This window comes from Pholis gunnellus (genome assembly GCF_910591455.1).
Source record: "Pholis gunnellus genome assembly, chromosome: 18".
NCBI lineage: Eukaryota > Metazoa > Chordata > Actinopteri > Perciformes > Pholidae > Pholis > Pholis gunnellus.
In genome coordinates this window covers 1,690,683-1,717,807 of record NC_136545.1, presented here as the reverse complement: position 1 = coordinate 1,717,807, position 27,125 = coordinate 1,690,683, and the positions used below count along the sequence as shown (strand labels likewise).

General features: G+C 40.8%; 1 protein-coding gene across 2 annotated transcripts; it reads left to right on the top strand.

The window, feature by feature from the left end:
* The first annotated feature begins 1,778 nt into the window (after positions 1 to 1,778).
* tpm2 (tropomyosin 2 (beta)) lies at positions 1,779 to 26,273 on the top strand. 2 transcript variants are annotated; one of them, XM_079178796.1, is made up of 9 exons: positions 1,779 to 2,044; positions 5,823 to 5,948; positions 9,856 to 9,989; positions 10,547 to 10,664; positions 11,239 to 11,309; positions 13,568 to 13,643; positions 15,488 to 15,550; positions 15,669 to 15,738; positions 25,118 to 26,273. In XM_079178796.1, exons 1-9 carry the CDS (start codon positions 1,931 to 1,933, stop codon positions 25,198 to 25,200), a joined length of 855 nt encoding a protein of 284 aa, XP_079034922.1. In that variant the 5' UTR covers positions 1,779 to 1,930; the 3' UTR covers positions 25,201 to 26,273. The 2 variants fall into 2 exon arrangements, with proteins under 2 accessions (XP_079034922.1, XP_079034921.1); XM_079178795.1 differs by lacking the exon at positions 25,118 to 26,273 and adding an exon at positions 17,381 to 17,741 and having other exon boundaries at positions 1,783 to 2,044.
* The last annotated feature ends 852 nt before the right edge of the window (positions 26,274 to 27,125 follow it).

Genomic DNA, 27,125 nt, shown 5'->3' with positions numbered 1-27,125 from the left:
TCAGTGCTAAGCTAAGCTAACATTGTAGCAGCTCCATCGACACTCAACATAACGTCATCTAGCAGCTTGTTTTTCATCATGTGTACCATAGTTTATACACATAGTTTGGTTCGGTCTCTACTAATATGAGGTATCGTAGAGCTCTGGGTGCCCCCCCCACACACACACACGATAGTTTCTGATTCAACGTCAGGACGTGAGTGATGACAGGAGGAGGATCTCAACGCTGATAGGCTTTCGCGACAAAGCGTAACGCGAATTTATTGACCGAGTTGAAAAATGTCACTCGAATGAGGCGAATTTCGCCCAGCGCAAATGTACGTTCACTTGCGTCCATTTGGAAACGAGGGATGGACAAAAGGTAAATGTTTCAATACTGTTGGTATTATTCATTTGTAAATTTTAAGTCTCTTTACGAAACAATGTTGAAATTGGTAAAATGCTGTCAAACTTGACCAATTGCCGCATTATTCTGAATACAATAGTCGTACTGAGAGCCACTGTATAAAATAAGTGACATCATAGACTGCATATAAGAAGTGGACATAGAGGTGGTGACGTCACCCATTGGTTTGTGGTCAGCGGTTTTGATGCCTCGAGTTTGGCATTTTGGCCATAGCCATCTTAGATTTTGGCACTATCTTGTTTTTTGCAACTAGTAAACGTCACTGACCACATCTGGACTGTGGAGGAGTGACGTAGAGACGCCGTATACATCTCTGGTAGAGACCTGTCAATCACTGTGTAGCCCCGCCCTAAAGCATCCCCTGCTTTATGGTCTATTTGACTCTAAATGGACCATCATTTACTAAATGAACATCATGCTGTATTGAAGAAGACTTGAAACTAGAGATTGAGACCATAAACTCATGTTTACAATGTTTACTGAGGTAATAAATCAAGAGAGAAGTAGAGTCATTTTCTCATAGAATCAGACTTCCTATTCAATCAGACTTCTTTTTCAGAACCTTAAGTGGAAGCCAGTGAATTCCTGAGCAAATGATAATGAGGATGAAGAGAAAGAGATAGATTATGGCTTTTTGTGGAGCATATTAGAAACGTGGTTGCATCTTGAGGTAGGCAGGCTACACAAGGGGCTCTCTGGGGTGCACCCCTGGATCATCCTGTTTCACGCCCAGCTTAAACTATACATGACAGACGGAGAAGAGGAAATGGAGGGTAAAGAAAAGGAAAGGCCATTTTGATTAAGGTCTCAGATGTTTTATCACAAAAGTATTAGCACCAAAATGTACTAAAAGTACCAAAAGCAGGCTTCTCATGCAGAATGGCCCATTTCAGAAAAATTTGAACTTTGAAAAAAAATTATATTTCTCACTGAGATGTATTAGAGTAGAATAAAGTATAATACAAGAGAAACAATCAAGTAGAGTAAATGGACTTAGTTGACCACAACTGTTTTCTTATTTCTACTGAAATAAATGTAGTAATTGAATTGAATGCATGACTTGTATTTGAAAAGAGTAGCATTGCGTTATGTCTGAATACTTCCTGACCACGTTGAAGACTTGCTAAGCTTCTTTAAATGTGAATCAATTTCCCTCAGGGTCAACTTGTTCTCCATGGACACGCTGGATGTGAGTTGAGGTGTAGGACCACCAGTGATCCAGGTGGACCTGACGCACCTGGATGTGATGTATTCACACGTGCTGAAGACACAAGTCACGCGCACAGACTGGACAACTCTCGCTGCCTAAATATGGGCAACGTCCCCGTGCGAATCCTCCCCGAAAAAAAGTGTAGAGGCTCGTGCAGCTGGTGTTCCATCTTCGAGTTCTCCCCAAGCCGCTCAGACAAGCCGCACGCGCGCTCCTCTCCACCTCCGTCCCTGTCGCAGACCTCTGTCTCTGTCTCTGTCCGGACTAACCGAGTGCACTTCTCCCTCTGCTAAGAGCCCACCACCTGAAGAACCATGGAGGCCATCAAGAAGAAAATGCAGATGCTGAAGCTGGATAAGGAGAACGCGATAGACCGGGCAGAGCAGGCCGAGGGGGACAAGAAAGGAGCGGAGGACAAGTGCAAACAGGTAGAGACACATCGAGCTGCTACAATCCGTTCTCTCATCAAAGTGTGCGCAGAGGGTTGCATTTATTAAATGAGTGCTTTTAAAAACAATTACATCAATTACAACTCAAACAAAGTACAAAGTTAAAGCAAGAGGAGGACAATGTTAGGCAAGTGTGTATGTCAAGTTCTCCAGGACCTTTAATAAGCAGAGACAGGGAAAGTGTGTTCCAAGGCATGATGGGACCGCCGGGAGGATCTACGAGAAGAGGGCTGACTGAAGAACACCAGGGGCTTCACGCGTGACTGTAACTTTGGAAAGACTTCATTGAATTCAAAAGCATTGAAACACTTCATAATGGCTAAAATGATTTCATGTTAAACTTTAGATGGCTTCTGTTCTAGACTTGTTTCGGCCTTTCTTCAGTATTTTCCACCAGCTCGTGGTTGTCATAGGGTAGCCTCAGAGGTAGTGGCTTTTAAAGTGAGAACATCTTAAAACCCCAAAAATGCACAGGTGCTCAGTGGATGGTTTTGAGATTATTCGAAACAGTGTCTCCATCACATGATAGTATGTCCTGCAAAAGGCTGGCTAAATTGTATTTTTTATATATTTTTACGGACATGTTATCCCTTTATTAGTGAGTAAAGAGATGGGAAATGACATGCAAAATAAGATCCTTTGCCAGAGGCAAACTGCTTTAACCCCAGACCACCAATCTGCCCATAAAAGTAAAGGGATCCTCGTTTGACGTTATGTGTAATCTAAACATTTACTGACCAATACATCATCATTGGTATCAAGCATCCGTCATTGGTCTAATTGGGAACTAAGTGAGGCTGAGAGCAGAATAAACAGAAACACAGTCTTCTAAACAGTAATTGAAGGTAATGAATCCACTGTATGGATGTTGGCTTTCTGTCATAATTGGTGAATGGCATGTTAGGAAAATATGTTGTGACCCAGTGGAAGCGTGTGTATTAAAAATAAGATGGGGCCTAATATGAAGCCTTGTAGAACACCATTTCTCACAGATATGGATGTGCACACAGCTGAACAGGTACAGACACATTAACAAAGACATGTCTGTTGGTAGGCTGAATATAGAAAACTTGTAATTATCAATGGATACATGGAAAAAATGGACAATATGAAAAGTGTTGCACTGAAGTTATGGAATTGTGCTTATCTCATTCTTCCTATAATATCAAGTTTGCTCCAAAGGCAGCTAGAGAGAGAAATCATGGGGTCTACAAATCCTCGCGTGCACGGGGCCGTAAGGACCATGTTCGAAAAATGGAAAGCAAGTCACTTTTGATGAAAAGTCCAGAAGACCACGGTCCCAAATAAATGAGAACAAATGTTAAGTATTCAGTTATCCCTCATCGTCCACTGCCTGCCATCATGAATCCAAATGTGATGTATTCAGGGTCATTTCTTCACCACACACTTTGAAACTTTTAATGGCACAGGGTTGTCGCCCACCTTATTTTTTCTTTTCAAATCATTCCAGTTCATTTCAATTAAATTTATGTGAATAAATTAAATTAAAATAATTATAAAGATATATTTTTTAAAAGTTGAATAAAACCATATGGCAGTACCTCCGCTGCCTGCTAGATGGCGCCCTGAGGCCCACCAGTGGCTGAAGACTCATCCACAATGTGCTGCCAAATCCTTCTGCAGTTTCCAGCTGTGACTCGAGGAATGAGTCACGGCTTATTGTTTCAGCTGAAGAACACAGTGATATCCCTTTATGGTCTAGGGACAGTCTCTCCTGTGCAGCTCCACAGTGTCATTTAAAATATCACATAGCAGTAAATGAATAGATAGCAGCTATTCAACATATGCAACTGTCTACATAGCATTTGTTCCCAGGGGATCCCAGCTCTCAGCTATTACAATGGCTGCACAATCACTTGTCTCTACATAGGAGCACTGAACACTGGCATGTCTATTTCTGTGTTCCCTCTAAAGTCCCCCACCTTCTTTGAATCGTTGCTCCTCTCAGAAAGACGGTCAAGGCTGTTGGTTCGGGAGTTGCCACAATGTCGACTGTAGGATCAGGACTGTCCCAGGCTATTTGTGACTGAGAGGCCCTACATGGCTACAGGCTGGGGCCGACTGTCAGAAGTGTTAAGAAAGGACATTATGGTCAGGCCACATCACTGTCATTTACAATTGGCTTTTTATAGTCCTAGAAGCTGTTGTTGCAAATGGACACTTGCTAAAACAATCTTTGCGAATGAGTCATTGGATAACAAAAATGGAAGGGACTCATCTTGTTGTGCACAGCTGCTCGTTAGATTGATATTTTCTGTAATGGGATCATGAATATGCTCCACTGATTTGATGATAATCTGCCTATTCGATCACCATTGGAGTGTCCCAGATCATTAGACTTCAAGGAAATATGTCTCTTAGACATTGAGATGTCTTGTGTATGATTTGGGATAAGGTGGGGGAGGCTAATGCTGCACAGGAAGAATCATTAATGACAGGAGAACAAGTCAAATCTTTAAAAACTAATATTTTCTACGACATCTTGGCCTCTCGTCCACAAGATGATGAACGATGGCTGATTATTGAATAAGGACAATTGTGACTTGAAGCTCGAGAACAGATGTTCTTTTTAACACTAGAACCGCCAACAGCTAAAATTGACCCGTGTCTGTATTTTGATTGTATTTAACTTTACTTCAATAAAATGTTCAAGTTCCTAAAAGTCTGTCACATAGCACCCCCTGTTGTTGAAACACTGATTATGACGGACCCTAGTTACTTACCTCTGTCATGTTTCAAAGGTATGAATTCAACTTAATCTATTTGTATAACACAAAATCACACATTCTCCTCAGAGGGCTTTACAGTCTGTACACATGTGACATCCTCTGTCCCGGGACCCTCACATCAGAACAGGAAGAACTCCCCAAAAACCCTTTAACAGGAGAACAGAGGAAGAGACCTCAGAGAGCAACAGAGGAGGATCCTCTATCAGGATGAAGTGATAGACGTCATGTGTACTGAACAACATTACAGAGTTCCAACACGTTTAATGCTTATGACATCAATGATTCATGTCATGTATAAAGTAGTAATAGCAGCAGTAGCACCAATAATAACAGAATAATGATTACTACTAATAAAAACAGCAGCAGTGGATTAAATAAATAATAATAATAATGATTAAAGCAGTGATAGTAACATCAATAGTAATTGAAATGTGACTAATAATAATAATAGTAGCTGTGGGTGTCAGGCAGGACCAGGGTCCAGGTAGAACCACGATCCACGTAAACCTGCGAGGAGAGGAAGCACAAAGACTCTGAGGAAGAAGCAACGTTGTGAGTGCTCGCTCAGCCTGCAGATGTGTTCAGCTAAACTAGCTACTGTATAGTCACATGATCAAATAGACTTGAGACCGCTTGAGACTTTAAATTGTACATCAACATACACATTACCCAGCAACCATCATTGCACATCTGTATGTGACAAAAATACCAAAGAAAACCAGAAATGATTCATTTAATTCAACAGTTTTTTCAAATTTATTTCCAGTTTTTTGAATGGATATACATTTGTCTTAGAGGAGCAACCTCTGAGCCACAGCCTCCCACGTGTACTTCGTAGGAGACGGGGTTTGTTGAGACATCTTACGTGTTGGATGGAGAATATTACCCTCACAGGTCATCCTACCAGTGCTGTAAAAAGAGTTATTCTCGTAAATGAATGTAGTATCCGTTATGGTTGTATTATCTGACATGCTGTGTTTCTGTGTGTTTGTGTACTCGGCCTGTAGCTGGAGGAGGAGTTGCTGGGTCTGCAGAAGAAGCTGAAAGGAGTGGAGGATGAGCTGGACAAATACTCTGAGTCGCTGAAGGATGCCCAGGAGAAGCTGGAGCAAGCCGAGAAAAAGGCAACAGATGTGAGTGAAGGGTGCTGAGGCCATTGGTCACATTACTGCAGGGAGGCAACTGTATCAAGACCAAATTGACCCATTGTGGTCGGGTCACAGCGGAACCCTTTCCACGGTAACACAGGTGCCATGTTGTTGACTACATGTGCTGTCAATGTTTCATATATCACTGCTCAAACTATTTCTTTCAGGTGTTGTAAAAGAAAGTAGCACCAGGCTGTTTAACATGAATTACTACACAGTTGTAAATTTAGACCACCAGTGACATTACCAGTGCTATAAAGTAACAGTGTCAAGTCTTAACTCCTTCTACGTTTCAAACATGCACAGAGCAGTTTGTTACCGTCAGTCTAACTTTACTCTGCCACGTCTCATGCCCAATAATCACAAACATTTTAATGCTGACCTTCAGGAGCACAATTTAGAGCAGGTCGAGCTAAATCTCAAGAGCGGCATCATTAGTTTGTGACGCTGAGTGACCCGTCTCGCCGCTGACAGCAGCAGCAGAGGCAGTATTAAATCTGTCATGTGCAGTATCAGATTCTACCAACATATCATGAAGCTTTTCAGCACCTTCAGGCAAACACCATCTATTCTGACTAATCTGGGAGCTTGGCGTGGAGGATTTGGTTTCTTGAGTATTTGCTTGGCACCAGCCTGTGCAGATGCTGCTGAACTGACGCTCATGTGGGACCCCTTTGAGTTCACACTGTGAAGCCAATTGAATCAAAACACTCATGATTGATTTACTCAATTCCACACCACAATTCTCCACCAAAGCCCTTGTCCTCCTGTGCTTGGTTGCAAGTGATGGTGCTGGGCCTGGGCCTGGCCACTCATCTGTGTCCCTCCTTGTGTGTGGTTCTTATGTTGTGGGGCAATGGTGCTGGATTTCTCCAAACCTATAACCCATAACAACTGAAACCTAAAAGTAAGGGGAACACTGCTGACTAGAATGAGCAAGCCCCATACTGAGGGCCTGAAGGTTGCCCACCAAGCTGCCAGCCTCCCCATAACCCGACTGGACCGGAAAAGAAACAAGAAATGTTTCATTATTTAATGAGGTCCGCAACTCGGGTTGGGGATTCCAGCTCCACAGTGGATATAGCTGCTGCTATATCCAAGCAAATATGTGCTTCTGTGTAATTTTGAGTAATATATATAGTTAAATAATTTCCTAATACAAATTCCCCACAATTATGCAAAAGCTTATTTTCAAAATGAGCATTGTAGTATAACCCACAGGAGACCATTGATGCATGAGTTTAATTGGGTCACACTACATAACAATGCATTTATTGAGTATTTGTGTAGTTTGTCTTGGTTGTGTTGGTCCCTGTGCCTTTTCTCACAGCCAGCTGCACGTATACAAACAAATGTTATTTATCCCGCTCGGAGGCCTGCTGGTTTTAATGAAAATCATCTTGTAGCTCATTGACTTACTAAGATTGCACAGAGGCATCCTTTGTGTTTTAACAATGATTAGTTTACAGGTTGTTGATGTGGGAAGCTGTAATCTCAGAATGTCTTACCAACTGCTACCCCATCACCATTCTGAACAACGACCACTGTGTCCGCTGTGGAAGCCTTCCGCTCTCAGTACCTATAGTGGACTTCTAACATAGAACCATCAGGAAAAAAGGCCAAAGGACGTATGCTACTTCCTGCCCCAGCTCAGGAAGTTCAACCTGCCTCAGGAGCTGCTGATGTAGATCTACTCTAATCCTCCAGTCTTTCTGCCAGCTGTGTCTGCAATGACCACTGCTGTATTGTGATCAGGACTGCTGATCAATCACTGGTGCCAGTCTGCCCTCCATCCAGGACTTATTCTCCTCCTGAGCCAGGAAACATCTCTGCAGACCCGTCACACCCGTCACACAACCTGTTCCAGATTCCCCCCTCTGGGAGGCTACAGAACATTGACCACTGGAACAACCAGACACAAGAAGAGTTCCTTCCTGCAGGCCGTCACTCTGATGACCCCTAACACCAGTTGAACAGTTCAAAAGCCACTTGCTCCCATTATAGACGATATTCTTTACAGATTAAAATGCACCATGTTTTTACATGTAAGGTGACATAGAATCTGTTACTGTCAATATGATTCCTACATGCTTTATGTACAGTACATAGTCATCTTCACATGTAGCCTACATACTGTACATAATCTACAGTCCATGTATATCCATTCAGTATTTATTTCTTTGCACACTATTAGTACTTGACTTGTATGTGCATTTTATATATATATACATATATATATATATATTATAATAAGGGGTGAAATAAGTAAGGTAATTGATTAATTTAGAGGAACAATTGAGTCATTTTAATTTCAGAGGACAAATTATTCGTCATTGCAAATTAAGTCACAATTAGAAGGTACAAATGACTAACTATTGGTACTAATTCATGAGCACAAATGATCTGGAATGGGATTGATAATTTCTGTAATTTAAAAATAAGAGGTTTACTGACAATTGCTTTATTTTGAAATGGTGTCCGGAAGAATTGTCGCGTTGATGCCGACCTCTGACACCGTTGCCACGGAGACACCTTGACGCCTGGAAGGAGCGGAGTAGAGTGTTCACAGTATGGCGACTTTAGCGTCTATGGACGCGGTCAGAAGGAAAATTCAGACGCTGCAGCAAGCGGCGTTCGAGGCGGAAGACCGAGCCGAGCTGCTGCAGGAGGAGGCGGACATGGAGCGGCACGGCAGAGAGAGGGTAACACACCTCCACACCGGGAGCTACGGAGCTCATCGCTCCACCTGTAGCTCCTCTCAAGTTGCTCCCAACAGCGCGAGAGAATCAGAGATGTGGCCCGCGGAGGGAGATTACAGCCGCGTGTGAACATGTGTTCGAGTTCTCAGATTAAAGTCAGAATTCTCATGTTAAAGTCAAAGGTTTTACATAAAGACAAAAAATGCTCCCGTTTTTAGTAATACAGTGTTGTATGTATAAATCTGAGTGATTTATGTCCCAAGCTCTCTGTGAAAAGCTTCAGAATATCGAGAGGAATGAAACATGCTGAGATTTATGGAGAGTTAGGTTTAAATATACAAATGATGAATTATCGAATGGTAACTTTTAATGAATTGATTAGACACAAATAGACAAAGTAGTAAAATAAATACCTGAATGTGTATGTGGGATGTTTTCTTTCCTCCAGTCTGGAAGAAGACACGTTATGGAAGCAAAATAGACCCAACTGCTGAAATTGATCAGTGCATGAAACATATATATATTTTCTGTCTGGGCTGTCTTCCTCAGAATTACATTTCAACCTTCTTCTATACGATGTAGAACAGCACTAAAACAAATACAGATTTAAGAAATGTATAATTGTATTTATTATTCTGCACCTTCTATCAGACGAATGTGTTCTTTGTCATCTAACATCAGCTTCTACCTCATCGTCTCATCTGTGGTGCTTCTGGTCTGAGATCGTTCTCTCTTCCTTCTTACTCTTAAGCAGCGCAGTTGTCTGTTGTTTTTGCCACCAATGTTTGTTTCTTTGTTTCTTTCGTCTACTTTTTTAATATTTCCTGACTTTACATGGATCAGTGTGTCTATCACAGTGTTCAGGTATTGTAGCTGTTTCCACCTGTACGGATGGGCGACATGGTGTAACATAACAACCACTTGGATAACTCCAATTTAAATCAAGCTTAAAGGTCTACTGTATGAATGAATGCCATATTTATCATTTGGATTAATCATCATTATCTTTTTGATGGCAAGTTAAATACAGATCACACAAAACCCAAATTGTTGAACTGATTATGTTTTTTAATTTGCAAGTCTGTCTGCTGTTATATAGGCAGTTATCATGGACGTTATGGATATAATGTGACTTCTTTAGGCTCTTATCTACAGTATGTTGTTTGTGTGTGTGTGTGTGTGTGTCGCTACAGGCTGAAGCAGAAGTGGCATCTCTAAACAGGCGTATCCAGCTGGTGGAGGAGGAGTTGGACCGAGCTCAGGAGAGACTGGCTACTGCTCTGCAGAAGCTGGAGGAGGCTGAGAAAGCTGCAGATGAGAGCGAGAGGTGAAGAACGTCATGTTCCTTGAACGATTGAATGATTCCGCTTGTGTTTCACTTAGTTTCAGGGATGTATTCAACTGCCAGAATGCCCCAGGATAAAAACAAATGAGCTGATTCATGTGTAAAAGGGGCTTAAATTGCCATGTTCTCTACTACCTGCACTGTAGCTGATGGGTACTTCCAAAGACCAGGATGTTCTCCACAAACCCTGCTGCTAAAAAGGCAGACAATGTCATGGGAAAATTGTGACCATAGTCAGAGGTAGTAAAGGTAAATGTTGTTCGGTAAATCCAATGATTTAGTATCATGCTTTCATAACATTAGATTCAAAAAAGGACAGTCAAAGTCAACTTCTTCAGGGTTATGTTGTCGGATTGATGAAGCTCCTCCGCAGTAGAAGAAGACAACATTGTTTCACAGTTGTTATGTGTAGACGAGGCTCTTTAACACTTACTGAATACTGTTCAGATCAAGCACATGTAGGAAGATGTTACAGCGTTGTAGATGGTGAGTCACACATGACCAGTTGATTCTGACCGGCTGTTCCTCTTGTCACTCAGAGGAATGAAGGTCATAGAGAACAGAGCATCAAAAGACGAGGAGAAAATGGAGATCCAGGAGATGCAGCTGAAGGAGGCCAAACACATCGCTGAGGAGGCCGACCGCAAATATGAAGAGGTGGAGCAATCACTGTTTCTTTATCAACGTCTTTGCAGGACGTCGTATACATGCAGTGAGCTGTGTCCCAGTTCAGCTCTACCAAGTAATACTACACACTCATTCTAAACAGGTCCTGGAAAAGTGACTTCAATAAAGAAAACTAGGGGCAATAAAAAGATTTAACAAAGGATTCTCAGGTAAAGGTGGGTGTTGTCATTGCAGACCAGCAGACAGAAACAGGTGATACAGCAGATCACATGTGAAGATTTAGCTGTGGCCAACAAAACATTCTGACTTATTACGGACAACACACCAAATGTTATAAAGTTCATTTTAAAGTAACATACTCAAAGTTGAATGTATTTCTGTAAGTACCACACTACCATACTAACTGTTTAAAATGTAGAATTTGGTGAATTTGGGGTAATGAGTTTCTGGCTTGGTCTGGTATTTGGCCCCATAGCCCAGACTAACTTGGGACCCATCTCTGAATATAGTACACGCTCTTCACAATTACTACAGTATGTAATTGGAACACAGTGAGGATAAATACTATCAGTCAGTGCGTGTGCTGATTGCTGATTGTCTGCAGGTTGCTCGTAAACTGGTGATCCTGGAGGGTGATCTGGAACGCTCAGAGGAGCGTGCCGAGGTGGCCGAGGCGTAAGTCAACACCCGCACCATGAAAACTCACACCGACACCAGAGCCACTGTACATTATTCATGTTGCCATAGTAGAGATCATGTGACCACTACTACGGCAACATGTGATCTGACACATTCCCTTTGTCATTGACACATTTCTTATTTTACAACAATATAATCCCCTAAAGATGGGTTGTACCACCAAGGATTCATTTAATCTATGATTAGTTCTAATCAGAGTTTAGCAAAACTAGGTTCAAAATGAGTAAATCCTGATTTAATATTAAGCTCTGTTGCCTAATTGTTTAGTAAATCCAAGTTTAAACCACAAATAAACAGCTTAATCAGTATAGAGATGCTTGCTCAACCAAATTAAAATGAATAAATGAATTTGTGCGTGCTGTCGGACCTAGAAGGTAAATGTATCCATGTTTCATATTTTTCAAGAAAAACAAAACAGATAAGAAAGCCCACCCGCCTTAGAGTGCTGGAAATACAAAATACAAATAGAGCGTCTCAGTCTCGTCTCGACATAGCAAGCTGAAGGATCGACATCGATGAAATCTTATAGGCAACAGCATCATAAAATAAAAAATAAATCAATACAAAATAAACTAAATCAATAATAATAATAAGGGAAAAATAAAATAATAAACTAGCTAAAAAGTCAGTTAGTTAGCCTAATGTAACTCATGATGACTCGGCAGAGACTAATTTTTCCTCCTTTGAGAAAAACGTAGCTGAATTAAAGTAATGTGACCAAATAGCAGAAGATAAAACGACAGACAACAGGAAGGAACAAAGCTGCCTGTTGGTCCAGAACAGTTTCCATGCATGAACTCACTTGGGTTGAGTCCGTCCCTTAACTTTCTTCAATGAACTTTCATCTCAAAAAGGCAGCCATTTTAAAAGTTAAACCTCCTCAAGTGTCAGTTTAAAGTTAATACTGGATCACAGTTTAAATTGCAGTTTAAAGTTTAGGTGCAACAAATTTTTATTTTATTTCAGTCCAGAGAGGTTTTGAAATTTCTTAATTTAAAGCTAGTTTCGAATTTTGGTGGAACATGATTTCAAGTTAAATCATGATTTAATCCTTGTTGCTGCAACCCAGCCTCAGTGTTTGTATTGACGTGAAGTGTAGGCGCTGCATGATTCTCTTAACTGTTTTCGATTAACAACAAATTGAGTCGAATAGCATAATCTATCCTCACTTTACGTTTTGTTACGTTTGACATTTTGCTTTATAAATGAGCTAAACGTTGAAGCAAGTATTGAAACGGTTGACGATTTATTTTCCGTTAATCGACTAATCGCTTATTCATTTGATCATGTGGCCATGTGTGAATACAAGCTGCAGGACAAATGGAATAGAGACCTAGCTGGGTGTGTGTTTATATGTCGTGCATGCCTGAACACACCACCACCCCCTGTGTGGGACCTGTTACTGTTTGTTGTTGTTTTATGGCCGCCCTGCCCACGGTCCCCTCTCACCCCCGACCTCCCCGACTAACCCCTTCAGGAGAGTGAGGGAGCTGGAGGAGGAGCTCAGACTAATGGACCAGAATTTGAAGTCCACGATGTGCGGAGAGGAAGAGGTACTTACTGTACGAACTCAACCAGGGTCTAATTCTGCTCCTCTGACCTGCAGCCTCTCAACCCCTCTCTTTGTTTTCTGTCTGGCTTGCACTTATCCTCGAGCATGTCCTTCAAGTAGTACTAAAAGTATACGTCTGCTGATATTCTATGTTGTTTTTCTTGTGAACAAATCCCACGAAAAGACCAAAACCAACGATGAATTGCACAGGTTTGGTTATCATGGCTGGGGGGGGGGGCACAATTTCAACAATTTCAACAATTTCAAGTTCAAAAACAGAGAGGGAGATACAACCAACTGTTTTAAGTTAAATTCATGAGCTATTTCCAAAGCTGAGCTCATTGGTTGAGAGTAGGGAAGTCAGAAAGTATTGAGAAATGCAATTCATGTTGTTAGTCTGGGTCTGCACATGGGGCTTACTGGAAAAATATAGAATTATTTTTTCAATTTGTGATTAGTCTGTATCTTAATTTTGGCATACATTTTCCATTCAAAAACTTAAAAGCCTCCTTTGCTGTCTTACTCAGAGTTGAACAGAGCGGTTTGATGACAGAGATCCATCTTCTGTCTCTGAGTAAGACAGACAAAGACATGTTCATCAAACCATGTCAGGGTCTGCTTTCCTGCCTTTCAAATCACTACTTTTTCTTCTCTTGCTTTTCCTGTCCCTTGCCTTGCTCAGTAAATCAGGTGACCTTGAGGAAGAGTTGAAAAATGTCACCAACAACTTGAAGTCACTGGAAGCCCAGGCTGAGAAGGTACAGTAGGAGCTGAGGGGCATTCAGCCACGGGCCAGTCCCAACAAAACTACCGACATGAAACAAATTCAAACACACAGTGATAGGAATCCATGTCCACTTAACAACTCACATACAGTCCTCATTAGCCAACTGTGGAGACTTAGAGACTATAGATACATGAAGTGCGCATAGTCGTCGTGACGTCACCCATCGGTTTGTTGACTGACGTTTGGAAGCCTTGAGTTCAGCAATTTTGTCTGTCGCAATCTTGTTTTTTTTGTAACCAGTGAACAGGAAGTGACCATATTTGGAGTGCAGAGGAGTGACGTAGAGACGTCGTATACGTCTCTGGTAGAGACCTGTCAATCACTGTGTAGCCCCGCCCTAAAGCATCCCCTGCTTTATGGTCTGTTTGACTCTAAATGGACCATCATTTACTAAATGAACATCATGCTGTATTGAAGAAGACTTGAAACTAGAGATCGAGACCATAAACTCATGTTTACAATGTTTACTGAGGTAATAAATCAAGAGAGAAGTAGAGTCATTTTCTCATAGACTTCTATACAACCAGAGGACTCGCCCCCTGGAGCACTGGCTTCACTTTTAAGAACCAAAGGTTGACGCCTGGTAGAACCATGAGAAACATAGTTCAGAGGAGGAAGGTCCTTGAACAAATGAAGTCCTTTTTGCTTAGGAAGGTTCCTAATGAGGGAAATGACCCGTAAGTATCTTAGTATCAGCCATGATAACAGCTGGTCAAATTCTCTAAATGCTAAGGAAAGGGGCATCGTTGCTTCTTTTATTATCCCCTTTAGCATAGGATACACTGGGCCATCTTTTACTAAAGGAAAGGAGATAATAACGTCCCATAATTCCTTTCAGCAGCACCACAGCAAACCCACATCATTTTTTAATTATTTGATAGCAGCTTTTAATTCAAGTTCTGCATTTGAGAAGATCAAAAATCTTAATATCTTGAAATGTAATTAAAGGGTTTAAAAGATCCTACACCAAGTTTATAATAATAAGGTAACAAGTATGTTAGTATATAACAATGTCATTTCCAGATAGCATCTTTGTTTAGATTAAAGGTATAGTTTGGGTGTTTTGAAGTGGGGTTGTATGAAGAACCTCTCCATAGTCAATCTATTAGCTACAGTAGGTGGAGAAACAGACAGGACCACCAGTACAGGAGCAGAGCACTAAACTGCTGAGGACGGGGGAAGCAGTAAAACACATTTTAGACACCTAAAAAAATCACTATCACTTAATGTGCGCACTAGATTTAGAATATTTCACCGCCTTCACTTACCATCAGTCAGCCCTTTCTGATGGAGAACTGAACTGAAAGTGCCCTGTCCACAGCAGTACATTGCTTTTCTCCAAACTCCATCTACTGGAGCTAATACACAGACTATGGAGAAGAACCTCACACAACCCCACTTCCAAAACATTTAACAATAAATTGATCATATCTTTAAGATGTAGAATTGAAAAGCGGGGGAATCAGTTAAAAAATAAAGTTCTCATCATGAACTGCAGAAAATCTTGTGAAACAAGCTTCTGGGTTTTTTCAAAGAAGATTTGTCTTATGTTTCAGAAAGGCCGATGCTCTGTGACTGTAACACAAACTGTGGTTAAATGATCTTAATGACAAGGTTGAAATGCCCTACAGCTGTCTTAACGTTTTACTGTTTAATTCTGTTTTATACCCAATTTTGCATAATTATCCTTGCTTCTCTCTTCAAGAATATTTGTGAATAGTGTATTCACGATCCATTTATGAAGTATGTTTTCTTTTAGTTGTTAATAATGGAGTTGTAAATGCATTTTAATACCTTTTTCTATTTGGATTTTAGTACTCACAAAAGGAGGACAAATACGAGGAAGAAGTTAAAGTTCTTAGTGACAAACTGAAAGAGGTGAGATTCTTTCTGTTACATTGTTGCTTACGCCATATGAAGTTAATGAACGACAGTGTTCATAAAACATGTCAAAGAGTGTGCGTTGACCCATGTTGTGCTGTGGTTTGTTTCAAAGGCTGAGACTCGTGCAGAGTTTGCAGAGAGGTCTGTGGCCAAGCTGGAGAAGACCATCGATGACTTGGAAGGTATTCAACACTCACCAGTGTAACATGCCTGCTCTCTGTCATGCAGTGAATAATGTTAAAATAACAAACATCCTCGCTGGTTCCAGTTCTGCTGTTGGAACTGAATTGATGACTGGCTGGAAATCTGTACTGTTTTGACTGATGAAGCCAAATCACCTCTATCTAAATGATTGCATGTGCATGGTTATTCAGCCTGAGCGTGGACGTGGTCTTCGTGTGTAAATACACAGTGATCACCAGATTAACGTACCCAATGACAGAATGGTGATACTGAGACGCATTATCTCTGTGGTTTTCCCCTGTGCGGACTTGTAGCCTTAATGAGCACAGTTATGTGAAGATCTGTAAAGGCAGTCAAACTGAGCCTGGGTGATTTCAATGCCACCCTGAGCCATTAGCCTCCAAAACAATGGCCCTGGTTACACTTGTCTTTTTGTTACTCTAGTGATCGTAAATGCCCGATCGCACCCAAGCTGTGTCCGCACGTGTGTCCAAACTCATTTGGTGATGAACACAGTTTCCTATTAATTCTTAACAATAAAAGTCCACCGTTGTTTGTTAATTAAAAGCTTTGAATCAGCAAAATCAGGATCTGTTGACTTGTCATCAACAGTAACGTAACTGACGTATTGTAACTCTAGATTCTATGAGTAGAAGTGTAGGTCCCTAAGAGCTGTCGCTATTGGGGTCATCCCTGCAGTCGTGAAGATTATTTTCACACCCTTGTGCCCTGCATGGGCCCCCGTTACATCCACACTTGAGACATATAACAGCTGTGCGAAGAGCTAAAATAGTCGTGCAATTTAAATGGTAAATTGTCAGATTCTATCACATTCATGCACCGTAGGCACAGCTACGGAGCAATTTTTGGGGTTAAGTGTCTTGCTCAAGGACACATTGCCATGCCTTGAAGGACGACCCTGCTCTCCACTTAGCCACAATCGCCCACATTTACACTCTGAAAGGAGCCAATGAGTTCAGTTGATTTGATAAGTATGTTTTTCGGACAATACTTTTTCATTTTGATTGCGTTTTTTATACTTGTCATGGGGTATTTTTACACAATGTTATTGCAGCGTGCATACGTATGAATTCTACGTATAGAATCCGAGTACTGCTATTGAGGTAACAGTAAGACTTTGTTAGTGGTGTCATGATCTGATTTTATTGACACATCCAAGTCAGAGACAAGCTTCTCACATGTACTGTTTCCAGGAAGTGTGGACTTCCAACATGGCTTCCAGAGGTTTACCTGAATGCTCTAATCATTTCCTAATGCTGTTTGGGGTGATTGTGACCCTGTTGTATATAGAGCTGTTGAGTGGAGCAGTAATTGATAACACTGCATGGCCTTGTCCAGTTTGTGTGTGTTTGAACCCAGACTACAGGGATCAGGGATGACATTATTTGTCTGAATGAGCTTGAAGTTGAATCTTGGTCAGCTGCAGTAACCAGCTGATGTGATGACGAGACTAACACCAGTCTTGGAGTCTTGGTCATTCAGTTTACGGGGTTACCAGTTTCGATTAATTTTCTTTTTCCTGTCCCTTTGCCTCTTTCCATTTCCGTTCTGTGCATCTGTCTGTTGGGTCCCTCGTCTCTTTCTGTGTGTGCGTGTGTGTGTGTGTGTGTCCTCCTCCAGATGAGGTGTATGCTCAGAAGCTGAAGGGCAAGGCTCTCAGCGAGGAGCTGGACTTGGCCCTCAACGACATGACTACACTGTAGCGGCTCTCTCACTTCCTCTTTGCTCCTCCTTCCTGTCTGAACTATTGTCCGCCTGCTTGTTGTTTTGTTCCATTCCACAGTGGTATCAGGGGCTGGAAGATTCTAGAAATGCAATGTGCCGAATCCACCCACCCGTGTTACACAGCACTAGTCTTTGTACAGGGTTAAGTTATTGCTCAGCCAGTCACTGCTGTGTGTCTGCAGGTTCACTTAGTTAATGTCCTCTCTTTATTGAATATTCCCCCTCTGTAATAAATGTATTAAAGCTCTCTCTACTTTTCTGTCTCCTTCCTGTCTTTCTATTTTGTTTACTTCTTCTACTGAATATTCATAAGCAATATATGAATAATTCACAGCTGCTTTGTAGCACACCATAATGTATTTGTAAGCAGAAATAAGTAGGCATGTCCTGGTCAAAGTCTCATAGTTCGATATCGGGGCCAATTAAGACATTTTTTAATTGATAGGTATCGGCTATATTGAGATATTGAGCCCGATCAGTCCCTTCGTTTTACATCAGGAGTTTTTACTTGGGAAGCTTTGGTGCTGGACCAAAGCACCAAACACTGGACGACACTTTTAATGGGAGAGAGAAATTCCCACGAGACAGCGACAAAGCCAAACAGATTACACAGGGTGGGAAAAAAAACTTGATCAGGTACCTTCAAAGCCACAGACTCCTTGGACCAAAACACACATTTTACCTGGCAGAACACAGGAGTTACAAGTCTACCACTGCCTTAGAGTTGTAGTTAGAGCAGAGAAAGTATTCTAAATATAGCGTACACTTAAACAGATGTTTCAGCTGTCTAAACGTTAGGCTGCTGCCCAGTCCACAGCAGTACATTGCTTCAATCCTGTGCTGGTACTCTTGTCTGTTACTCCAAACTGGGGCGTGCTGACCATCATCTACTGATAAGTACCTCAACAACTCCACAAACAAATCTGAACCATCCCCTTATGTTTCAAAGAAGAACGATGGTTGCTGATGACCCTTCGTGCAGCGGGGAGAGAAACGCATACACAAAGAAACTGCACCTTTCTGCTCAGAAGGCTAAGGGCAAGGATTTTATACTAAAAGGGCTGAATAATAATACACGTTGGTCTGAGGTGACCAAAAGGTTAACAGATCAAACATCTAGGCTAATATACATCTGTTTCACAAGGATCTATTTATGGATAAGTCAATTTACATTTTGCTGTTATTTGAGTCACATGGTGTCCATCTTAAGGTGACTAGGCAACATTTGAAATAATATATCACCATGAATCTTCAATTACTTTGTATTACTAGCTTTCTGAAATGTATGTTTAAATGTCCAAATGAGACATTTTCGTATCAAATATGTGCCAATTTGCATACATATCCATAACAGAACATTGGATAAAGCCATGTTCACATTTTTTAATTGTTTTTTGTTGACATAATAGTCAAAGGCTTTTGATATATGGACGAACCCCTCTGTGTTCTGTGTTGACCGTCAGAGTATAGAGAGGAATGAAACTAAAGTTTGGTGAATGTAATTCAATGTAATTTCTGGATCAGAGTAAATATAATATAGAGAAAACAGACTTTCAAGATAAGTATTGTAAAATGATGTACATTTTGGTAAATGGGGTAGAAATATTTAATAGATACCATCATGAAACTTCCCCAGTTGATTACTTACATGAAGTCAGTCAGATTCTCTCTGCTCACACACTTTGATTGAATAGTTGTCGTGCGTCCATCCTTATGTGACTTATTGTCTGACAGCACGCTGAAAATAGAACCTCACCTTTATGAGGAACTGATATTGTTGGATTAGAGCCTGAAACTGCGTCCTCACATGTATGAAGACTTTCAGTAAATCCACCTGAATACCAGCTATCAAACACCCAACTCACCAACAGCTACTTATCCAAAGGTTTCTCAGAAGTGTAGTGATGCATTGATGAAAACTTCACATGCCATTGACATAAGCGACGTTTAACACAAATGCACACCAAGGCCGAGATCCTCCTTGTGGCTCTGGCACCGTAGTGACACACGCTTGCTGCTGTCAGTAGTCTCTCCAAATGCAGGCGGACCGTAGTGTCCTGTGTTGGACTCTACAATCGGCAAAGAGAGTAGCGTCTGGGCTCTACACTGAGGGTGTGTGACGATCTTTGAACAGTTGTCACACTTGGTTACAGTTCACAGAGAAAAATATACTACATGGATACACCGTCACGTCACCATTCATAAATCTGACTGCCTTGATTCAATCAGCGACAAAGGATGTTTCATTGTGACAGTGATGGTGTAATGAATCAATTTAAAGGAACAGTGTGTAACATTTAGTAACATATAACACATAACATATTCATAACTATATTTTCATTAATGTATAGTCACCCAAAACTAAGAATGGTACTGTTTTCGTTAGCTTAGAAGAAGTCCTTTATATCTCTTACACACTGTTCCTTTAATGTTGACACATGTAGATGTGGTGAGTGAGTCCAGTTCATGTTTTGATAATTACTGTCAGAAATAGTGTTTAAAAAAATGAATATGATGATAGAAATTATATTTTACAGTTGATAATTTCCTAATCATTTCCTGGAAATGAACTACGTATATAATCTGGTACTTATTATTGGCCATTTTAATTCCCAGTGTAACTGCCTGATAATGATAAATAAATAAATTACTAATATTTTTTCTATTAAATCAGCTCCAAGATCTGTAACCGGGATATTTTAGTCACTGTTCTGCCGAATATGCAAAGATGTGAAATCTGCCCCCAGATAAACATCCAGTTCATCATGTATGGAAAATAAAGGTTCCATTAATAAATACATACGTATTTGTTGTTTGCTTGGATTTAAATGGAGGGCAGGAGATTCTGCTGTAGTCTACTTAAACAATAACTAATATTTACTGTAATTAATGTTTAAAGTGACTAATCATTTATGTATGCCTTTTATCCGTTTCATATCATTGTAAAGTGGATATCTTTGGGTTTTGGAGCAGGACTCAGCTCAGCTCTGGGGGACTTTTTATTTCCAATTGTCATTTTACAGATTTAGTGTTATTAAATGTAAAATAATTCATTCATTAGTTGATAGTGAAAATAATAATTACTTGCCGCCCCAGTATGATACCAAATCACATTGTTGTTTTTTTCCAGGAAACAGTTTTGTAAAATAAGGTGTTATTGAAAAATGTGGTGCAGTGTAAAAGAAGACAAATTGTGAAAATCTCACCTTTCCGGTGCTTGTGCACATCCATCTGGTTATCTGAGTGCCTACCAACCCACAAACTAAAATAAGACAACCTTAAGTACAATAAGTACAATATTTACCTCTGAGATAGCGGGTTAGCCCATGCTACTCCAAACAAGCTGGGGCCCGCACTGGCCCTTTTAATACTATTTCTGAAAGTCCGCCTGGTCTTTTTTGTCTTTTTTCTTCAGTAAATGTGTCAGACAGTGTCCTTTTTAAAAATTATTTTGCTCCTTTTTTCAGGAGAAATGTAACTTTCAAAATCTGGCAAGTATTTTGTCATTATTATATGTTACAAATGCTTAAAACAGTATGTAATAACAAAAAGTAAATAAACAGATTTGAATTTCATCAGGTTTGTCTTTATAAACAATTGTAAATGTACATGAACAGAACTTTTGAGATTACAAAAATGAAACTCAACCTATTATACATCTTCTCAAACAGTTTTGTTTGCCGAGAGCTTTCAGTGTCCGTGCTACAGGCTGTGATGTGTGTCCATGTCTGGGCGGTTTTTAGCTGCAGTGTAGTCCCTGAAGCAGTTCCTTTCCAGCTGAAGACAGAGTCCAACCTTGCACTCCTCACACATCCAGGGTGTGCTTTTATGGCAGAGAGTTTCCTCTAGGGCAGTGGTCACCAACCTTTTTAAGCCCAAGATCCCTGACCTCTGCCTTGGTGACCGGCAAGATCTACTTATTGAGGTGTTGAGAGAAAAAGACTGTCCAGACTGTACTTACAGCTTGAGGCTTTTTATTTGGCCTAATTGTAATTGAATGAAATCAAACACTTTGGTCCAGCTTTCAAATTGATGTGACCAAGAACACACTAAATGACTTCATTTCAGTGCAACATAAAAAGGAAATTATTTGTTAACCGCACACAATATGAACAAGAAAAAATACATTTGCAATGAGCAGGCTGGATGAACTACCAATATTAACTGTTGTATTTATCAACTGACGTTACAACACAACACTGACACAATTCTCAGTCAGTGCAAGTAATGTAAGTGCAGTTCAGCTCTGTGTCCCATCACAATGCCATCAGAAGTCATGTGACTCAAGTCAGTGTGATGCTGTGACTGAACACTGTGAGTGCCTTGTAGTTCGGCTCATAAGCACAGACAGCCAGTCTGAGGCAGTCTGTGAGGTGTCTGTCTCCTTACCTCCTAATCCCTCACTCCCTACCCTGGTGTTCTCATGTTTCCTTACCTCCTCATCCCTCACTCCCTAACTGTCCGTGCTGGATCTGTCCCCGTTGTTTTAAAAAGCTAAATAAGTTGTTAGCATGACATTCACAAACATATTACTGGAGATCTAAAAGCCACATCTCATATATATTGTGTTGATTACGATTGTATAAGTGAGCACTACATCACAGCCACGTATAAAGAAATACATTGAAGAAAATATATTTATGGAAAGATCGCATCAACCTGTCGAGCAAAATAGTAATAGATTAAAAACGGCCGCGCTACGCGATCCGCCACTTGCATCTTACATCATTACGCGCATTTTCTTGTAAGTCATTGATCATTTACAGACCTCCACCCTCGGTAAACTATCAATGGATAAATCCAAAAGAAGAAAAGTCACGGAGGAAAATAGAGTTTAATTCTGCGTGGACGTATTAATTTGCTTTCACTGCCAACGATGCTGGCTTACCTGAATGCTTGATATGTGGCGAGAAATTTGACATCAAATAGCTTTTGCGGCTCCAGACAAATTTTATTTGGTGTAAAATAGGGCAAAATGGCTCTTTGGATAGTAAAGGTTGCCGACCCCTGAGCTAGCCAAACCTGTCTGGTGCAGCTAGTAGAGAAGCTTCATGTTCTGCTTCCCTTTCCTGCTAGTCTGCTGTCTGATTGTGAGGTCAGGCTGATCTGGGATCAGCTCTTTCACTGCAGAATCTCCGCCAAACTTCTCCTCTCAAACGGGTCTTGGAGGAGCAGTGCTCGCCTGGCGCTCGCGCTCGCCTGTAGAGACTTCTCCTGACGAGAACGCGCAGCTTGGGGCCAAATCGTTTTGGGCCCCACTCTGAATCTATTTGAGGACGTTGATTGGCTAAATTGTATGTCACTCATTTATATTTTTAATCAGCAATTGGCTAAACTGCTCCATAGACCCGCCTCGGTAGGGCCCACTAGCTGCGCGTTTTGAGACGTGCAAACAAGCGGAGATGATGAGCAGACAGGCTGCAGACAAAATTCCCTTCAAAATAAAAGCACAGGATTTTCTTTTTCTTCTTTTTTTATTTTTTATTTTGGAGATCGACCGGGAAAGTCTCCGAGATCGACCTGTCGATCGCGATCGACGGGTTGGCGACCACTGCTCTAGGGGGATGAATCTGAGTGGGTGAGGGCTGGCAATGTCAGGGTCTGCCACCGTTTTCAAGGCCTCTTGACGAATTGGTGACCGGCTACGAGGGGCATCACCCGCAGCATCAGCACCTCTACTGCTTCGGCCTCGGATCCGACTCCGTCCCCACACTGTACCTCTGCTGGTACTGGTGGATGTTCCTTCATCAGAAGAATCTCTAAAAAATATAAAGATATATTATAAGATTAGATAAGATTTATCCAAAAGAAACCCTTGTATTTCTAGAAAAACATTTTCAACAATATAAGAATAGGAAAAGTAATAAATAAAGCAATAATAAAGCAATTTGAGACAAAGCCAATAAGAAAATATACACTAGATATTGAAAAACATTATTGTAATAAAGCTGGGAATAAATATCCAGTGTATACAAACTTACTGTGGTTGTGACTCCTCCTGTCCATCCTCCTCCAGAAATCTCGACTGCTCTCCCTGTTAGATCTCGGCATTTTTCCTTCCACTATTTACAAAATGACTACCGAAAAAGACGGCAAAATCACGAAAAAAAACACTCCAAAACTGTCAGAAACAACGTTGAAACACCGGTAAAACACTGCTAAACACTGCAACAATACTCACAAGTAGTACTCACTCTCAGCTGCTGCATTTTCCGCTGTGCTCATTGGAAAGCTCCACTTCTCAGGGTTCAGAATCCGTTGGAATTACGTCGATGGCGCAAATGGTTGAGGAGTTACGGTGATTTGAATTTTGCATGCCAGTTTCTGTCGCCGGCGACAGGGTTCGGTTTTAAAGGGTTTTAAGCTGCTCTATTTCAGCTCTTAAAGCCTCCATCTCCTGGCGAGAGGGAGCTTGCCCCTTTGCCTTCTTGCGTTCCGGGCTTCTGCGCTCCTCCAGTGGCCTGCTTCTGTGTTTCTTCCGCTGTTTGCGTGAATCAAATTTTCTCTGAGCATACCCAGAGGATGGAAGGTCATCAAACAGGAGGCCGTCTACCTGACGCAGTCTCTCCAGTGTCAAAATGCTGCAGTCAATGCATGGGTCAGAAAGGGCCTTTCGAAGGTGGCCTGCACCCAGACACTTGGGGCACAACTCGTGGCCATCCTCAACCTGAAGTTGAGCTCCACTAGAGAAACACACCAGCATTGTTCAATAGAACATTGTCCAGCTAGAACATCTGAGCGGGTACTGTGAGCAGGCCACAGGACGCGAATCACAACCTCTAACCACTGCACGCGACTGGAACATCTAGCAATACAAGGAGTAAATTAGCACAACAGACTGTCAACCACAGCCTTAGAGGGCAACAAGGTGCACTCTGACCATAAAGTAGCAGGCATGATGACAAACAGCCCAGAGTGTGCTTACCTTTGTTGGACTGGAAAAATATAGAAGTGAAATACGGATTTAATGGAGCCATTAACTGCAGTAAATGCCAGGCCAACAGTGAGAAGATCAGAGAGGCCGGGTATATAGGCTACTACGTGCTATTTGTAGCTGGGACAGGCAGGTAGCAGGTAGCAGGTAGCAGGTAGACTTTGTTTACAGAAGATCCTGATCTGCATGGAACTCAAGGAGACTTATCCACTTTGTGTACTACCACTGGCAGCAAGGAGGGAATGAAACACAGCTACCTTTGCAAAGGTGCACCATATTGTTCTCACAAGCCAATCGGAGCAGACTGGGCTTGTTGGGGAGGTGGGCTTAAAGAGTCAGGCACTAAGACGGAGTGTTTCAGACAGAGGGTGAATAAAGGTATATTCAGAAATACAGTATGAGAAAAATAAAATGTTTTTTTAACATTAAAGCATGTTATATTACAAGTATGCACCTGAAAATGAGCATGATTTGTCTCATTTAAAGCAGGTTTGCTATGTTCTCCAGCAGCATTTCATTATTCTCTTTTGATCTTCTGAACACTGCTGATTGAGCTTCTTGTCTGTCTTAGCACACCTTTATATGGTGAAACAACAATTCACAGACTGCATAAAGACTGTAGAATTAGAGGTTCTGTATCTCCAGTTCAAGAGAGGAAATATAAGGAAACTCATCTGCGACTTTGTTTCCTTCTCCAGAGAAACTGGCCCAAGCCAAAGAAGAGAACTTGGATATGCACCAGACCTTGGACCAAACCCTCCTGGAGCTCAACAATCTATAGAGACCTTTACAGAGCTAGGTGGAGGACAACAAGGTGTAATCTCTCAGTGTAACATCAACAGGTGTTATAGGTCAAAACAAGTCATGTGAGAATTGGTTCATATGTAAATCTATGGTGCCCCTTAAGAGACATGAGCAAGTAAGTGTCTATTGCAAACTAAAAGCTACTTTATGTACATGCACTGTAAAGGTCATCAGAAATGACCCTACAATCAATAAAAAGTTCCTTCCAGTCACTCTTGGGCACAACTATCTCCATAGCAATTGTTTCTGCTAGAAAGGTTTCTCTTGTTTGACCAAACATGACGAAGCATTTCTCATCGGGCATATTTGTGTATGTAGCAGAGCTCTATGTATTGCACATCTTTTAAGAATAATGATAACCAAAGCTTAATTGCGGCGAATCAGAAAACACTCCTTTGAATATTTTTTGTTCTAGTTATTTCTAACAGTTTCGGAAGGTACTGACAAATGCTGATTGGGGCATCAGATCAGAACACACATCCGTATTTAAGAAGGGAATGACCAAAAGCATATTTTGTCTTTTAATTTAACTTTTTTAGTAAAATGAACCACTTCTAGATTGGCTACATTATTTGAAGTCATTCTTGTCTGGTATATTAGGCATGTCACAACATTAGATGAATTAATGCAATTTAAATTACTAATAGAACAAACTAGTAGAAATATGAGAGTGGGACTGATTTTCCATATTAGAAGATGATAGTAGTGGTGGGAGGTGTAATACTGACGTCTAACCTAACTGAAAAAAGGTTTTATATGGTAAAAAAAAGAGGTTTCCTGAAAAGATAGATATCATAATTCTAGGATGTCTTTGAGATGTTATCACTTTTTACAGTGATGTCATGGTCTGAATAAACATTGTTCATTACCCTGCCACTTTGATCGACAGACCATCACAAACACATAATTGGTTGAAGTAGTCATATCTGTCTGTGTTTTTCTTTTTACTTTGACATGACGTGAAGTTTGATTGTTTCTGAGTTGTTACCCATGTACTGATGCAACATCACCCGCGTAAACCCTTTGGAATAAACAAAGCAAGTGACTTGACTTGATCGGTGGAGTGATTCATGTGAAAATATAAATCCCAATGAATTCCAGCTAGATATTTGTGATGAAGAGGTGAGAATCATACAGCAGGAATCAGCATTTCACCCTCCCATATTTAGCCTGATCCAACCAATGACCTCCCCTAACACAGGCCACAACGAAGTACATCTAGTAGACCAACGCCAAATGAATGATATCAGGATAAATGATGTCATGAATAATGATAACAGAAAGAATACGAAGCACAACCCAAACACAAACACAACAAGCAACAGCAAAAGGAGACTTCACCATTACTTCAGGATAGCAATCACATGTCATAAGAAAAAGGATCAGACTATAACAGTCAGTGACATAAGAGAGTAAAACATTTTAATATAAACAGGCAATCAGGGTTGGGTTGAAACTGTATTTGAAAACATGTATTTGGATTTAGTTACATTGAAAAATGACTTGTTTCATTTTTGATTACGTCTTTAATTTGATGTTTATACCAGAATGTTTTTGTAAGGGTAATTTGATTTGATCAATTCAAAACATAGGATATGCTCTACTGTATATAAAAGTAAGTTAGCCTAATCTTAATATAACTCCTGAATATATATATATATATGTTTTTATGATTATTTATTGACGGTTGTATTCCTTTTAGTTACATTGATAATAGAAGACGATCATAGGTCCTCCTCTTGCGTTACTGTGATTGAAAAGCAGCAGCATCAACAGACACAGCATCCCACATGTAGAATACACACAGTCCACCTGTAGTTGGGACAAGCAAGGCTCATTTCATTTGACCAACTGTAAATGCTGAATATGCAAAATGCATTTTAACTGCATTGAAAATGTTTT